Raw genomic sequence first — 17,078 nt, 5'->3', positions numbered from 1 at the left:
TAGTTTCATTTATTAAAATTTTAAAGGATATTATTCACATAATGGTGATTTCATTTCTTTGATGGCTCTCGAATAATTTTTAAATTGTTGTGAGGGACAGGATTGGCTCTTCCGCCTCCAAAGTTTGCCGACCCCTGGTCTAGACCATCAGGAGGCTTACGGGGAACTGCAGTGAGCTCTTTAGCTTGTCACATCAGAGTAACATCAAAACCTTTCCATTTGTTTCTTCTGTTGACAGAATAACACCGATGGACTTCACGAACTTGCCTGTGGGGGCTTAATCTATTGCCTGGGAGTTGTGTTCTTCAAGAGCGATGGCATCATCCCCTTTGCCCATGCCATCTGGCACCTGTTTGTGGCCACGGCAGCTGCAGTGCATTACTATGCCATTTGGAAATATCTTTACCGAAGTCCTACAGACTTTATGCGACATCTATGACCAATCTGTACTAGGTCTCCAAACCAGTATTACTTCAAGTATGGCACTTGGGGGTGGGGTAAGAGCTGAATATTGCACAGAGGTTAAAAAAACAAAAAGACAAATGCACTGACTTTCTATAGTTTGAATATAATTACTGTGAAGGTATTAACGCTGTGTTCTGGAACCTTCCCCCCTCACAGCAAATAAATAGGGTAGTGAATTAATTATCCATTCCATTCCACTATCATGCAGGACTCTGGATAGACTTGGCCAACCGATGTTTACAAACCAGAATTTTGTATTTTAATTTTACAGATTTTACTACATGATTTTTCTAAATTTCTAGGTTAGGTTGTCAAAGTCAGTGCAAAGTCAGCTTCCTTTTTCGGAGAAAATTGTTTCTATCACTTTCCCATCAGCTCTGTAAAGAATCATACAGAACTTACACTACTTTTACCATGTTTCATCTTGGCATAACATGGTTATTTTTTAACTAGTAACTTTAGTTTTTTGTAAATTTTTAAAAAATATTTCATTGACACACACCTCTGCGGTTCCTCATTCATGTGAATTTTTGCAGCAAGCTGTCAACATTCCACAAATGAACAAACATTATACCTCTTCTGATAGTTTTACTAGGCATGGACAAATTGCCAATTTTTAAAAACTGCAGTTTTCCAGACTTTTTCTGCCAACCTCCGACTCTGAATTCCATGCTGCTTTGGGCCGTAAACTTGACCTAGTTTGGTTTACTAATGATGGGAAAGTATTTTGATATCATTAACTTTTTCAAAAGATTCAACTTTTTCTCTATGCCTTTGCCATGTTCTCTTCAGGGTCTCCTTCAACAGCGGATGAGTATTCATTCTGTAATACTGTGTTGTTGGATTGGCCATCCGCTGAAAACTCCTGAAGATGCTATGAATTACAGAGAATAGTGGTAGTGCCTGTTTGGTGCCCAATGGTTCAGTCATTGTCACTTAGTTCTATATTATCAGTTTGATATTCATTTCACCTTGTGGAATTAGATGCATAAATTCACATTTCTACCTTCCCTCTGTGTCTCCTGATACACTTTTTTTTTCTTTTAGATAGAAAAATATTTAAAGCATTGTGTGACAGATAGAAACTCATGTGTCTGTAGTCCATGGGTTATATTCTGGCTCTGTGAAGTGGTATTTAATATATTATTTCTGGTTTTCCCTCAGTGTCTTATATTAAGATTAACATATTAGTTGTGCTATTGATTAATCTGTTGGTGTTTTAATAATTGAGGCAAGCTTGCCTCCAGATCAGGTGCTGATATTGACTGTTTTCTAGTGACGGGTTTGATCAATGGAATTGTTGGTTTGATGATACATTGAGGCTTATTCATTGAAATTTTGCACTGATGTGGCTTTAAAAGAGGGTTTCCTTGGTGTGTGTATGTGTAGACCTCTGGGTCTGCATGGTGAATTACATGGGCATGAGGAACAGAAGAACTGATATTCGCTGGTGAATTCTTAAATAGGCGAGGTAGTCAGTGATACCACCAACCAGACCGCCCCCACCTGCATGATCCTGAACATCTGGATGCCTGTTGTTTTAGCGTGTGTATTTTATTTTTAATATGTTAACTTTTGTGGATTCATTTAAAGTCTGCTCAAAAGTAACACTGTCAAAACCACTAAAATGTATGTAAAAAATTGTGCTGTAGACTAGAATAAAATTGTTACTTGGATTTGTTCCACTGTCTCTAAATGAGATGACTGTGAAAATGATAATGCATTTTTGAGAGCTTGAGCTCATCCAGCATTTGTAATTCATATACTAGCCTTTTTATTTTTTTTTTAAGTCAGGATGGGAGGGAAAACAAGTGAGCTGTAACATCAAGATCTTTCCAGTCCACTTTTTAATTTCCAGTCCACTGGAATGCCAGAGCCAGCTCCAACATGAATCAACGCACATTTTCAGTTTAAAATATGCTAGTCGGTGCCTGAAGGTTATAAATTTTATAAACGATGCGTCTTTACCAAGAGAAGCCTTTTTAGCTTAGCTTATATAATATACAGTAGGGCTGAGATTACATGCTTTTATATTACCAACCAGACACGCATCACACTGCAAACCTAACAACTCTGTGAGTGCTAGCTGTCGTGCTTTCTTCTCTACCATGCAGTGAACAGAGGTGGCGTTGGGACAGGAACCCAGGTCCACCCAGTTCCAAAGCCTCACGTTCACCATACACCGTTGCATTTTCAGAGTCAGCAAAAGCAAACGAATCAAAACACTCAATCTGAAAGTCCATCAGGCATACACGTGGAGAACAAAACGCTGCCGTGTAGCGCTTCAGTCAACCCTCAGGCAACCTGCCATCAAAACTCATTTTGAAGACTGAGTGTCTTGGAGTGTGATTATCCCCAAGAATTCTGGTCTCCAGTCCATCTGGGTAACCTCCCCTCTGTCTAGAGCAGCGGTTCTCAACCTGTGGGTCGCGACCCTTTTGGGGGTCAAATGACCCTTTCACAGGGGTCGCCAGGTACTCATATGTGGGCGTATCTGCATGTGGGCCTGGAGACGGATAGAGGAGCGGTGTCTTGGTTCCTAAGACCATCGAAAATATGTGTTTTCCGATGGGCTTAGGTGACCCCTGTGAAAGGTTGAGAACCGCTGGGCTAGAGCATCTGCCCACCATTGTGCTGTCACCTTCCTGATCCATATCTCCAGCCTAAAACTATTTTCTGAAGGCCAGACCTGTCTAATCAACTGCACATAGTCCCCTGGTGCCCTTTACTCAATTTGTCCCAAATTGAGTTCATTATCTTTCCTTAGTCCCCTACCTATTCCCCCACCAAGCCCATTTGTGTAGTTTCCTATGTTAGTTAATGGCATAGCCATGACCACCCATCCATCCTTGGTTTCTGTCACCCCGCCTTCCCCATTCCAGCCATTCAACCAGAGCTATCGCCTCCACTCCACTCACAATTCCCTGATCTGCTTTCTCACTTCTCCCTGCAAGGCCCTGAAAGCTCAGACCACTGCAGCCACCTCCGGCCCCTGGTGATGCCTCTCCAGTGAGCTCCACGCTGCTACCAGTGTCCTCTTCCTGAAAGAACCTGAGCACGTCTCCCCTGCTTTAAAAGCTTCAGTGACTGTTGGCCTGTACTCAGGCCAGCCCCCTTAGCATGGCCTCCTCCCACGCTGACACTTCCTGACCTCCCCTCTCTGACCGAATCCCACGGACGCCGGCCCCACGGTGAATCGCACAGCTTTCCCCCACAACACCGTGCCCTCACCGTGCTTTTGGAATTGCTTTTGTACATGCTGTTCCTTGGCCTGGAATGCCCTTACCCGAACCTTTCTCCTGCCCTGGCAAACATTGGCTCATTCCAGACCTCCATCAGGTGCCACCTCTGCTGTGCCAGTGGCCCAGGCCCCATGCACAGGGAGCCGCGTCCTCCTCCTCGCCTCTGCAGCCCTGTTTCTCCTCCATAGCCCTTGGCATGTTGCATTGGGATGTTTGCTCATCTGCTCCCTCTGTGGTCCTGGGGATGAGGTCTCTCCCACCTCTGCCCTCAGCTCTTAGCATAGCACTGGGCTCACAGTAGGAGGCCAGTGAATGAAAGGAGGGGCGGGTTGGAGGGCAGAGACTGCGAGCCAAGTGTTTTTAAGACAGACTGAACGCCAAGCACATGCCCACCTAGGCAGGCTCTCACCGGCGGCCTGGAGCCTGACTTACTAGCTTCCCTGACTAGGGGGCAGCTAGAACATTTGTACCGACCGCAGGAGAATTAATGAGCAATTGGCATGGAAGTTAGTGTGTCCTAAATCAGGAAAAACCCAAACTTGTTATTAAAGCTTCCAGAATTTATAAGCCTGGACAATTGTTTTGCCCACCCTGCTTCCCTCTGGTCCTCCTTTCTAAACATAATAAAATATAAACAACGCTCTCAGTTCTGCACCCCTTAAACCTTAAGGCAGATTATACTCAAAGAATAACTTTAACATAATTTAAAATATGATTTCAAACACTTTGGAAAATAGAGAACAGAAAACTAGAAATGACCCAGAGTTCATTTATCCCAATGCATTTTCATGTATTTCCTGTTCATCGTTTTGCCCCTATTTATAGGATTTGTTTTCTGTTTTACACAGTTGTAAATATGCCATATATGGAATTTTGTATACTGCTTTTTGTCTCACGTATTTTATCATAAACATTTAAAAATATATAATTTTCATAGCCAGAATTTTAAATAGCTCCATCACCATTCTGGACTGGATATGCAGCTCACTTTCCTTAATCATTCCCTTAATTTGGGAATTTTACCTTGTTTTTGATTTTTTCATTATTATGAACAGTGCTGCTGTGAGCATGGTTGCATAGCTTTGTCCGTATTTATGGGTGGGTCTTTAAGGTAATAATAAACAGTTGAGGGCTTCCTCTGTATTGGGCACTGTGCTTGTTTACATAGATTATCTCATGTAATCTTTATAAAAACGCCTATGGGTAGATAATTGTACTATCCCCATTTGACTGACGAGGAAACAGCACAGATGGAGGTTCCTTATACCCGGTAAGTGGCAGAGCCAGATTGAACCCAGGAAGCCTGGAGTCTATTTTCATTTTCAGGAGTGCAATTCCTGGGTCAAAGGTTTATTCATGGGTTTACCCAAAGGAAGACCTTTTAAAAACAGAAGACAGCTCATTCCAAACCTCCACGTTTTTCCTTGGAGTCTCTAGGTTATGTCCACTCTTCTCATGTGCCAATTAGATGCCGAGGAGAACAGGGAAAGCCCCAAATGAAACTGACCTGGAAGGGGCTGGTTCACCTCCCTTCTTGTGAAGCAAAATAAAAGTTTCCCAAGAGGACCCAAGGAATGCTTTCTGTTTAACAAGGTTAGAATTACTGCGCTCATGTCTTTCGGCCGCTTTGTGCTATTTTCAACAGATAGTGCCTTCATGTTCTTACACTCTGTGCCATTCCCACCTACATCCCTGCAATGTAACAGGGGTGGTTTTTATTTTTCCCCAAGAAACGGTGCCACCGTGCACTCCAGACGCTTTGCAAGGCGAGTTCAGCTATTCTCATCAGGGGCCTGTTCAACACAACAGAACTCGCTCCTTTCCCTCCACAGCTCATTATCCCTCTGACTTTCGCAGTCAGAAGTCGTTAACTCGAAATAGACCAGCCAGGAGGAAGGAGGCCTTGAGGAAATCTGCTTTGGGGCCTTACCTTATGTCCTGGGAGAGGTCCCACGTCCTCTTGCCGCGTGTGTGGGCCGAATTAGTATCCCTGCTCACATGGGTCAGTCCCTGTAAAAGTCAGAAAGATTTATTGATGACAAGGACCTGGTTCTCTTAAAAATCATGAGTGTTTTCTGAACCCCGTTTGGGGGCTGCGTGTTGAGTGGCTGTGGCATCAGTCAGCCTGTGACAGATGGGCGGGATGAGCTTAGGCAAGTGACTTATCACCTTGAGCGTTCGTTCCTATCTGCAAAAGGGGCATAGCACCTCCCTCATAGCGTAGCCATAAGGTTTCAGCAATATACCAGAAGCGTCTGGTTTATGCATTCTGCCGTACGGTTGGCACTCGATAAATGTTAGCTTCTTTCCCATATGTCCAAGCTTTTAAAACTGTGGTTATAGCCCACCTGCGGAAAATTGTCATCCAGAAACAACCTGAAGGAACAGTGTAGTAGCGCTCTTAAAAATATATCTTGGGCAGTTTTTAGCTCTTAAAAATGGTCCTGGATCAAACCACGGCCAAGGCTAAATTGAGGCCTGTGGTCACCCCAGGCTTCCTAATGATTTTGTATCTTTTGTAAGAAATGTTCTTTAAATAGTCAATATTTCCTGAGACAGAAACTGAGAGCTACATGGAGAAAGGGTGGAAAAGGAGAAAGCTGGCCAGTTGTCCTTTTGTCCCGGATGGGAAACTGCACCCTCCGCTTAGACAAGCTGAATGCCTTTCGTTAACTGGACCCACTCTGGACAGCAATTTGGTCACCGTCTGTCATTACATGAGCGGGTCTCTCGGGAGACTCACCCACCAGACCAACCCTCAGTGGCTTACTGGGGTCCCCTAGTCACACATTCATTCAGCAAATGTTTATTAGGTATCAGGTATGTGCCAGGGACTGGTGTAGGCACTGGGGAGGCTATAATGACTAAAAAGAAAAAACCCTGCCTGTTGCTCAGGCCAGAGGGTTCCCGCCACACGCCCTTCACCTGGATTCGAGGCCTTGGTGCCGACCTGTGTTTGGCACCACCCCGGTGCCTGTGGCCCGTGAGTGCGACGGTGTGTGCAGACACGTAGAAAGCTATGGTGACTTGGCTAGCGTTTCACCAGGGGTGCCTTACTTCGTGCAATAGATTTGCATCTGCAGGGCTGGGTTCCTCTGCCCTGTCTGAAATCAGCTCTTGCTGCGAGAGCCCTGAAGAGGCTCATTGTGTAAAGGGTCTTGTGTCGAACTCTGCCCTCCGATGTGTCATCCTCTAGAACGAATGATGCACCCGCCCCTTTAGCAGTGCCTCTGTTCAAGTGTGTCGGTTCCTTTGAAGCAGGGTTTTCTGAGCCTCCCAGGGAAGATGAATAAGAAACACCTGTGTCAGCCCAGATGTTTTTTTTTTGTTTGTTTGTTTGTTCGTTTGTTTTTTCTTTTTTTCCTTCTTGTTGACAGTGTGTGGGTCACCTAGAACCCCTCCATCACTCACCCCAGTCCTGGGGTGTGTCATACACATGTTGCTGGCTGGGGGTACAATACCCCCAAGTGAGTCTCTGCCTTCCAGGCGCCTATGGTCTCTTGGGGAGAAGGACTTGGGAACAAATTAGCAATTACAATGTACCATAGTCTCTGTGTTTGTATTGGACGGTACTGAAGGATGTAATGATTAACTCTGCCCAGGGGAGTCAGAAGCCTTCCCTGCAGAGATAACTTCAGTTGGTCCTTCAAGAGGGAGGGAGAAATTACTAGGGAGACAGGAAGTGAGGGGGCTGTGGGTAACAGACAGGGGCGGGGAAAGATCATTCCAGGCACAGGAAGCTGCCCACGGTCTTGCACGCGACAGGAGAAAGTGTGGCAGGTTTCAGGAGCAGCGTGGGGGGGCACTTGGGACAATGTCTGGAAGGGGAGAGAATAAGTGCAGCTAATATTGGCTGAGTGCCTGCAAAAGGCCTGTGATAAACAATATATGTCTATCAACTCTATAATTATTTGGGGGAGTGAGGCAGGTGATCTTGTATGCATGTGAATTTCTCTGCAACAAACTGAATCCTAGATGGGCTTCTTTGTCCCAGTATTTCTGGGCTTCCTTTTGCTTTTTTGTTTTTTGTTTTTTTTACCCCTCACAATGACATGACACTGTAGAGCTCTCATGGAAGGCAAATATTTCATGGCTTATCGGAGCTCATTCCTGGGTTACCTCATTAAAATGGAAAGAATGCATGATCAAGTACTTCATGAATGGCATTGGACCAATCGTCCATCATTGGGGGTTGCTGACATAGCTCATCAAGATGAGAGGGTGCTTATAGAGACCTTCATCCAGGTGTTCCGTTCATTTGACAAACAATGAGCCCCTCCTACGTGCCAGATGCTGTTCCAGGTGTTGGGGATACAGCAGTGAACAAAACAGATGCAAGTCCCTGCCTTGTGGGACCAACATACTCTTTGTGGGGGAAACAGACCATAAACAACAAGTGTAAGTAAAACATATAGTCTGTTAGATGGTGATAAGTGCTACAGAGGAAACTCCATTGGGAAAGAGGCAGGGAGAGGGGGGTGGACATGCCCTCATAAATAGGCCACTTGGGGAAGGGGAGGTTGAAGGAAGACCTGAGAGGCCCTGATACCTGCTGGGAAAGGCATTCCAGCAGCGGGACAGTAAGTGCAAAGGCCTGGGAGTCAGCAGGAGTGTGCCTAGTGCAGAAAGGAGGGGGCTGTGAGTATTTGGAGTAAGGGGAGAGCAGTCTTGGCCGCGAGCACCAAGACCCTCTCTTTTGACCAACTTGTGTCGGATTCCTGAGTTTTCTTTCTGACTTATCTCTGACCTTGGGCTCTGTCCTTGGCCTGTTTAGTCCAAGTTTAGCAAAAATCCTACTGAGTCAGCTCGGTGAAAATCCCCCACCCTTGATAGCTAATGAAATTCCTCATCCCCACGGGTGACATCATCTCTCCCTGGCCTCCCTTCTTCCCGAATCCCCCTAGCCCCGATGCTTCCTCTGAGTATTTTTCCACCCGCTGCCTCCTTCCTCCCAGCTCCTCGGCTGTGAATCCCCACTTGTCCTTGTTCTATTCAGAGTTGAGTCCTAGCTCTCTCCTCTACTCCCAAACCCCAGTGCAGTAGCCCCCTGAATAAAGTCTGCCTGAGCGTCTTTAACGGGAACACACACGGCATTGGAAACCACTGGAAGGTCCACAAGCAAGTGGGTGGGGTTGTTATTAGTAATGAAATTCCTGTGGAATCACCCGTCCCTGGGTTTTAGAAAGATTCCAGCGTCTGGATGCTGAGCATCTAGTCCACGTCGGGCTCCCACATAGCGATCAGGACACGGGCTCGTCCCTGAGTCTCACCTTGTTTATCTTTAAAATGCAGATGGCAGTCATAGAGCCACCAACCTCAGAGGGTAGTGAAACACTGTAAAAATGTTAACTTAAAAATGAGCACCAATCTTAAAGATAAAAAGTGGGTCCCTGTATCCGTGTATTCCCAAGCAGCTTGCATGATCTAATTTTTTTTTTTTTTGATGGGAGGGAGATTTGCAGCTCAGAAACTGGGGAGGAGCTGAAGTCACCCTGGCTGACCTTCCTCCTCTGTCCACCCCACCTCCACCCCTCCCTGAAGGAATGTCCTTTGTCCCTTTGAACGAAAGCTTCTCTGTGCAGTGTCTTCTCCCTCTTCTGCCCACTGATTTAAAGTGTTCATGTGGAGGTCTCAGTAGTAGAAATTGTATCCTATATCTGGCCCAGAAAAAATATCCATCTTTTTGATGTCTTACCTTTAGAAGCTTGAGCCAGCAAAGAGATAAAAGGTGAGCTCTTCACAGATCTGTTTTGGGGGTTATGACTTGGCGCTGTGGAGCTGAGCAAGGGACTCTGTGTAGAGGCTTGATTTCCTCCTTTTGAAAGACAGGATTATGCTATCAGCCTCCTAGGGCTATGAGATAATTTGCATACAGTGTCCAGCACAGAGACTGAAAATCAGTAGGTGCTGAATTCCATTCCCAACTATTTTTCTTCATCTGAGGTGCTCTGAAGAATGTGAAATAGCCCTTGGCTAGCAATTAGGGCAAAGGGATACAGGCAGAGCGCCTCCTCGTTTAGTTCCTCTCGTCCCATTAGTGACAGGTGGCCCTGTTCCTACCTGAGGCTCTTCCTCAAGCCCATCAGCTACATGGGCCTTGTCCCACCAACCATGCCTCCCCTCTGGCCTTCATCATACTCATCCCCGCTGGGGAACAGCCTGCCTACTCTCCCTGCTTAAATCTCCCCTCGGCCCTGGCCTCTCTCACATCGCTTCCTCCTGGTTTCCCTCATGCATTTCTGGACTCTGCCTTCTTTCCTGGCACCTTGGGAATGAAAAAAAAGGGTTCTGTGGAAAGTAACTTCACAAGGGAATGTTATCTTAAATTCTTAACTGGATGGGTCATGGTGGGGAGTCACGCCCCAGGCCTATAACTTCTTTAGTGAAAGGTTTTAAGCCAGCGTGTCCATTGCCTCAGTGCCTCTAGGTTAACACACCTTTGAAATAAGCATAACCACCCTCAAGAGAGCACATAATCTTGTTAACTACCCTGCAGTCCAGTTCCCGCTTTGCTTTCTCCCAATGTTCCTTCTGGCCCCTCCTTAATATCAAATGCATAAAATAAACTGCAAAGCTGCTATTCTCTGGCACATTTGAGATCTTGCTCCCCAGCATATGTCATCGGTTTGACTCAAATAAACTCATAAAAATTCTCTACAGGTTTGGACGTTTCGTATATCAACCACCTCCTGCTCTACTCATCCTTAAAGCTGGTTCCCCGGCATCCTCCTCAGCTGTCTTATGTTCTCTCTCTCCGTACTCACCCTTGGTGGTCTCACTGACGCCCACGGTGAAGGTCTCAGCCCCAAACACTCTCCTGTCTTCTCAACCTTTCAACCTATGTTCCTACTGGCTATTTCCACATAAATTCCCATCACAGCTAAAACAAATCATCTCTCCCCGCCTCCCCCTCGCCCAAACCTGATTCTCCTATATTTTTATCCACACACAATCACCTAAGCCAGAAACCCGGAAGTCATTCTAGGCTCCCCCACTCCTCGCGTCTATCCGCCACATTCTATCAGTCCCCAAGTCTCATACCCTCTGCTCTGCTATCTCCAACTCCTCACCTTCCCCATAGGCAGGCACTGCCTTAGCTGAGGCCCTTACCCAGTCTCAGTTGGTTGACTGTGGCAGCTCCCAACAGGTCTCTCTGCCACCCATCTCCCTCCTTCAGTCTCACACATCTCTAATAGTGGGGAAGGAAAAACTTGACCCTCAAGGGTTTTCCTGCTGGTCTAATAATCAAATAGACATGAGACAGATGAGCAAGCGAAAACAACCAAACATAATACAGACAGATGTATGGGAACCCTGCATCCATGAGAGAGTTAGAGACCCCCACATGCACAGGAGGTTCAGAGACAGAAAGACATCCTGAGCTAGGGATGCGGTAAGGTGCCTTGGGGGCTTCAAAGGGTCATGGCGGGATGATAAGAAGAGCACCTGCTTAGTAAATGGAAGTTTGCCTTGCCTTTATAGATAGGTCAAAAGAGGTTATCTCTGATCATCTCTTATTATGGACAAGGCCTCTAAATCAAGTTCCTCTAGGAAGTTAAGGGAGGGTCAGAGGTTTCTCTTGAGCTTGGAGCTCAAGTTGCTTTTAGTTCAAAACAACCCACGTACCACAAAGGCACATCTTGGGGTAACGTTTTCTGAACCCCCCCACAAAATCTAATCTTAATTTCTACCAGAGTGCTCTTTCTAAAATGAGAATCGGATCTGATTTTCTTAAGTAGTTCCCCTTCTCCTTCAGGATAAGTCCAGTGCTGGATTTGGCACCTACGTACCTGGATTCATCTCCTGCCACTCCATAGGCACCTTCCAGCCAATAAGAACGCTTGCCACTGCTTTATCATGCCTCCATGCCTTTGCACATCCTGTGCCCTCTCCCTAGAATGCCCTCCCTCCTCCACCCCCACCTTTAGCTATCCACATCGAAAATTCCTATCCTTCAAGTCCAAGTTCAAGCACTACCTTCTCCTGAAAGTCTTTTCTGACCCCACAGGGTTTAGAAAGGGCGCCTCCATCACAATCTCCGAAACATTCCACTATGATAGTCATTAATCACACTGTATTGTACTCATCTGTTTCATACAACGAACCTCAAGGTCAAGGAAGGTTTTTAATCTTTGTACTCTTGACCCTTAAGAAATTCTTGACACACAGGAGCTACTTGGAATATGTTTATTGAATAAGTGAATGGATGAATGAATGATTAAATGAAGACTTGATGGTCAATGGCATGGAAGGGCGCCTTTGTTGGAAGAACATCAGTGGCATTGAGAAGACAAGCAACTGGGAGGCTAGGCTGTGGATGAGCCACCAGCATTGTACCGAAGTCTTTGAAAGTAACAGCAAAGAGAGGCAAACTCTTGAGCCAGGCTTAACCCCAGATGACCCTCTTCTTACCATCCCAGATCTATCTGGACCACCTCTCCCTCTCACCTGGCAAAGCTCAGCCTGAGCAAAACAAAATGAAGGAAAAAATTTTCTTAATGACTGCAATGCTGAATTAAAACGCTCTGCACTGCTTCAGATTATGTGCTCTCTGAGATTCTGCTCTGCCCCTCAGCATGGATAATCAAGGCCGGACCCCATCTCTTTCACAGGACACTTTCCTGAAGCATCAGAGAAAACTGATAACACCTTATGGGGTGAAAGCTGCGTCAAACCAACCAAATCACCTGGAAGGCATCCTGGAGAACCAGAAAGAGCACCGACTTCAGAAGGTCTAAGGTCCCAGCCCAGCCTGGTGGGTCACTACGATCCTTTCAGCTTTAATTCCAGATCAGCACAGGGCCCTGGACCGTAGGGAACCACCGACCCAGGTATTCTGAGGAAGCTCTGATAATAACATCACCTAGCTTAAGACATTCTGCTCTGGAAATTTTCCAAGTGCCTTCCTGGCTAGCACCCTGCCTTCTTTTTCAATTTTCATAGGGGGCCATTTGGTAGTAATTGTTCTAATTCCTGCATTACAGTTGGAGAAAGTGAACCTCCTATAATGTAAAGAATAACCCATGATCACAGTGAATTGGAGGCCAAGCCAGGACCTGCACCCGGGCAACGAGAACTCCTGAAAGGCCACTTCACCAAGTCTTCTCTATGAAGCATCATCTGCTCTTTATTTAAGTCTGGGGGAAAATTAAATTTGGGAAAAAAAGAATACAAGCATAATTAAAGGATCTGGCAAGAGACTATAAAACCCAGAGGGAACAACTCATTCCTTTGTGCCTTTTTTTTTTTTTTAGCTGCTTGAGCACACACATGATTTTTCTTATTTCTTATTCCCAAATGTTCTTTTTCGGTTTTTTTTTCCCTTTCCTTTTTCAAGTCAAATCTTAAAGCACTGAAGCCCAAACCCTTCATCACCTGACTTCCTTGGGGCCTGACCTTCCCTGGATTTACTCTGCCAGCGCTGACCAAGCAACTCAACCTTATTCTCTTAATTTTTTTTTTAAACTTTTTGTTGTGGAAAATTTCATATGTATACAAAAGTCCACAGCAACTGAACTCTAAAACAAATAATGCAAAACAAAAAAAACCTAGGCCTAAGGGGCTTACACATATTTCTGTCTCAGGAAATCATTGGCCCAATCTTCTTCGACTGCAAGGAGGTAGGATGAACTCAAGGCTTATAGAGAATATCTGCATCCAGCTTTTCCTCCTCACTGTGTGGCTTTTGGAAAGTCACTCTGAGGCGTGGTTCCTTCACTTGCAAAGTAGGAATAATCAAACCGATCTCACAGAATGGCGGTGGCAATGTAATGAGATAATGCCTGGGAATATGCTTTGTAAATTATAAAATGCTCTTACCATGTAAAGAACTATTATTACTGTCTCACAAGAGCCTTGGAGCATACCATGTGCGGGGTGGTGAATGTGCTCACGGAAGCAGACAGGTTTGTGTGGCAGGAGCTCTGCCGTGCCCACCCTCTGTTCAGACTTGGTCCTGAACCGCTCCCCGCACGCCATTTTGCTTTCATGCACTTGACACCGACCTTGCTACTCCTTTTCCTCCTTACTTCAAGGACAACTTGTCTATCAGTCTTGTTTTCCCATCGTTACCTGGGCTCCTCCAGTCCTGTTTTTCCAGCCAGGCTATACCAAATCAGGCTGTCTTTGTTTAGAAAGGCGCTCCTCTGAGTGGTACCTGAGATCCTATTATTCCAGCAAAACCTTGATTGGCAGCCCTTCCACCCCGCCGTCAGGACCCAGGCAGGAAGCAGCGTGGGCTTAGGAAGGAGGATAGAGAAACAAGACCCCTTGTAACAGACTCAGCCTCTCACCCATGGATCAAAGGGGGACCCATTCTTTTTAGAAGGTGGTTTAGAGACTGAGGGGTGAATAAGATGAAATCCATGACCTCACGGAGCTTATATTCCAGAGGGGGAGCTGACTATATATGAGTAGACATACCAATAATGAGTAAAATAAACGATATTTCAAATTGTGAAGGAAAGAATGCAGAGTTAGAGACTAGCAAGAGACTGCAGAGAGGGGTGGCTAATTACGATAGGGTGGTCAAGGTCATGAGTTGTGTTTTCATTTTTGTGAGTGCCCTCCCGATCCACGCCTCATTGTGAACAAGGAAGCTAAGTGCCCCACTTGCTGCTGGCAGCCACCCCATACTCTGAGGGGAGCTAGTTACAGGATAAAGCCATCACTATAGATAACAGACCAGAAAAAGGGGGAAAACATGGAGTCCTTGATGCTGTGGTTAAGCCACTGGATCACTGAATCCTGAAGTCCACCTAACTCTGAACCTTCTACTTAGGAGAGCCAACAACTTGTCCAGGCCATTTTGACTTGGGTTTTCAATGCCTAGCAACCAAAGTCATTATAACTGACACATGCTCCTGACACACGCGAGTTATAATCGCCTCCCCAGGCAGCTTATCCATCCAGCCATACAACAAGTCTTCTGACAAACCTACCAGGTAAGTGTCTCCACCTTACAATTCCAGGGATGCCATTACCCAGGTGAGGCACTTGTAATGTGCCTGACTTATGAATGATACTTGACAAATGTCTGTTGAACTGAATTGGGCGAAGAAGCAGAGCACTGCTTAAAAGGAGAAAAGATGCAGCAAGTCCTGGTCTCCCAAAAGGACCAGGACATTCCAAAATAACACTTCGCAGCCCTTTCTAGGTCACAGAAAGCTTTCACATACCTTACACCATTTAACTCTGTACTACCCCAGGGACCATCATTACCTTCATTTTATGGATGAGGAAATAGAGAATGAGAAAGGACAAGTCCGGGGCACAGGAATTAGGTGAGACTCAAATGAATGCAATGGAAAAGAGGGGACTCAGCCCAGGTGTGCTAGGAGAACATGATTTCCAGCTCAGCTCATTTCAGAGCAAGTTCACAAACTTCTCAGGTGGGCTTATGGTGTGCAAACCCTGGGCTTGGGGGGAAGGTGGGATGCACAAGACACAAAATCAGCCATCCAGGAATTTGCAATCTATCAGGGGTCCAGACACTAAAAACAACTATTCATAGAGGATGTGATTTATCTTTTAGGTTTCAGAAAGGCATCCTCACTTTGTTATTTTCTATAACTTGACTTAATCTCTATAAAATTCTCCATTCCCCCCACCCTCCACTGAATTCTTAGTCAAGCCAAATTCCAGGCTGTCTCAGTCAATTCCATGTTTTCTTCTTTTCCTTCTTGGGACTTCCTCGGACTGTGTCTGACTTGTAAGCATCATGTGTGGAGTGGGCATGAGAAGTGGGGGAGGTACTGAAGTGGTAGGGTGTCACCTGCCGCCAAGGTGCTGGCTTCTGCCTGACCCTCCGTCGTGGTTACCTGTCCATCCACTTCATCATGATGCAGACGTAGTCAGGATCCCCTGCTGGCTGACTCTCATGGTCCTTCTTGGAGACGCAGAGGAGTCTGGCGTTCTCCCACACGGCTTCGGAGCCTAGGAAACTGCGAGTGGCTGCTTCAGACCCTCTCTGCTTTCAACCTCTCGTGTAATAACCTCTACCTGCTGCTCTCAGGCCACAGCAGTATGAGGAACACCTGCAGGCTGCCTGGGTCCAAGACAAAAATCAGGCTAGGGTTCCTCTACTCCTGGCAATTCCTGCTTATCAGGGGGCACCAACATCCCACCCACTTTGAAGCTGGCTCTGGGGAAAAGGGCCCCTTCTCGGTACACTTACCGTGGGCTTTCTTGCTTTCACGCCAACTCTCTAACGTTCTCCCTCTTGGCAGACGCAGGTGGGCAGAGAGGAGCCTAGCTCAGCCAGTATTTTGTTAAATCTTTACAGTTTACACCTGGACTATGATGTTGATCTTAAGACCCAATGATTTGACGATGTTGTTCTTGTTTTGTAGGCCAGATGGACTCCAGACCTTCCATTTGGTGGCCTGTATGCAGCAAGGTCTCAAAAGGATAAAAGGAGATTTGGAAGGAAAAAGCCAGATGGAGTGATAAGATGACACACTAGAACGAATGAGAGTAAAAAGCTGCACCTCCTCCCTCTAGGAAAGTAACGGGGTGAAGAAAACGGGATGGGGCAGCTTGTCCTCATCATCAGGGATTTCCTCATGCACTTAGCTCACTCTTCATATGACTCTGTGGGTGGTGTAGACTCTTGCACAAAAGAGGCGCTCTGTCTCTTCTAGTATTGGAGACCTTCTGAGATGAAGTGATAACAGGACCTTAGGTTTGTCTAACTTGTTACAGTTTACTACACATGTCACATCCCTTAGTGTGTTAGGTTAGCACATCTCCGTGAGGAGGGCAGGTATTATCACCCCCATTTTACAAATGAGGAAACCAGGGTTCAGGGTGGTTAAGTGATTTGGCCCGGGGAACTGAGAGAATGAGAACAATCTCCAGAATGTGTAGTGTTTTGTTTCTGAGTTCTTTGTGAGGGGGTATACTCAAAGGTGTAGGGTAGAGACATGATCCGATTTGCATTTAGAGGGAACGTTCTGGCAGGAAAAGGGAGGCTAGAGTGGAGGGATGTAAGGCTGGAGAAAGACACACGGGTTAGGAAGTAATTGCAATAGTTCAGGCGTGGGAGGATGAGGGCTTACCTTAAAATGGGAGCTTCCGGAGTGTAGTAACCAGAGCGATATTAAAGGAGGTCAGTTAGGGCACGCATCAACATCACCTAGAGAGCTTGTTAAAACACAGATTGCTGGGTCCTGCCCCCACAGATGCTGATTCAGGAGAGCGAGGGTGGGGTTCAAGTGTTTTTTATTTCTAATTGGTTTCTAGGTGCTGCTGCTGCAGCTGGTGGTGACCTGGAGACCTTACTTAAGAACCTCCCCTCTGCAGGCCTTGGCCAATAGGATAGAGGAAGGGGGTGGAGTCTAGGGAGACGCAGGTTCCCGCTGTGGCTGTCAG

The 17,078-nt window shown here is 46.1% G+C and overlaps 1 protein-coding gene and 2 long non-coding RNA genes across 6 annotated transcripts in view; 1 reads left to right on the top strand and 2 right to left on the bottom strand.

Annotated features, from left to right (window-relative positions):
* LOC109392350 (uncharacterized) overlaps window positions 1-5,702 on the bottom strand; it is a 187,178-nt gene extending 181,476 nt beyond the window's left edge. Inside the window, exon 1 of the long non-coding RNA XR_002126042.1 lies at window positions 5,638-5,702. This is a non-coding gene — a long non-coding RNA (uncharacterized LOC109392350). The remainder of the gene's footprint in view (window positions 1-5,637) is intronic.
* Window positions 1-16,768, top strand: part of MMD (monocyte to macrophage differentiation associated) — a 90,666-nt gene extending 73,898 nt beyond the window's left edge. For 2 of the 4 annotated variants that reach the window (XM_019660736.1, XM_019660734.1), the window contains exon 8: window positions 239-2,146. In XM_019660736.1, coding sequence (XP_019516281.1) covers window positions 239-439 — 201 coding nt within the window. In that variant the 3' untranslated portion in view covers window positions 440-2,146. Of the gene's footprint in view, window positions 1-238; window positions 2,151-16,057 lie in introns of those variants that run through there. The other 2 variants (XM_019660737.1, XM_019660735.1) reach the window with 2 other exon arrangements.
* On the bottom strand, window positions 14,682-16,848 carry LOC109392352 (uncharacterized). Its single transcript, XR_002126044.1, has 3 exons — window positions 16,766-16,848; window positions 15,883-16,106; window positions 14,682-15,753 (listed from the first exon to the last, which is right to left on the bottom strand). It is a non-coding gene; the product is annotated as an uncharacterized LOC109392352 (long non-coding RNA).
* Between the last annotated feature and the right edge of the window lie 230 nt (window positions 16,849-17,078).

This window comes from Hipposideros armiger, unplaced genomic scaffold, assembly GCF_001890085.2.
Source record: "Hipposideros armiger isolate ML-2016 unplaced genomic scaffold, ASM189008v1 scaffold_327, whole genome shotgun sequence".
Taxonomy (NCBI): Eukaryota; Metazoa; Chordata; class Mammalia; order Chiroptera; family Hipposideridae; genus Hipposideros; species Hipposideros armiger.
This window is presented reverse-complemented; position numbering and strand designations above follow the sequence as displayed.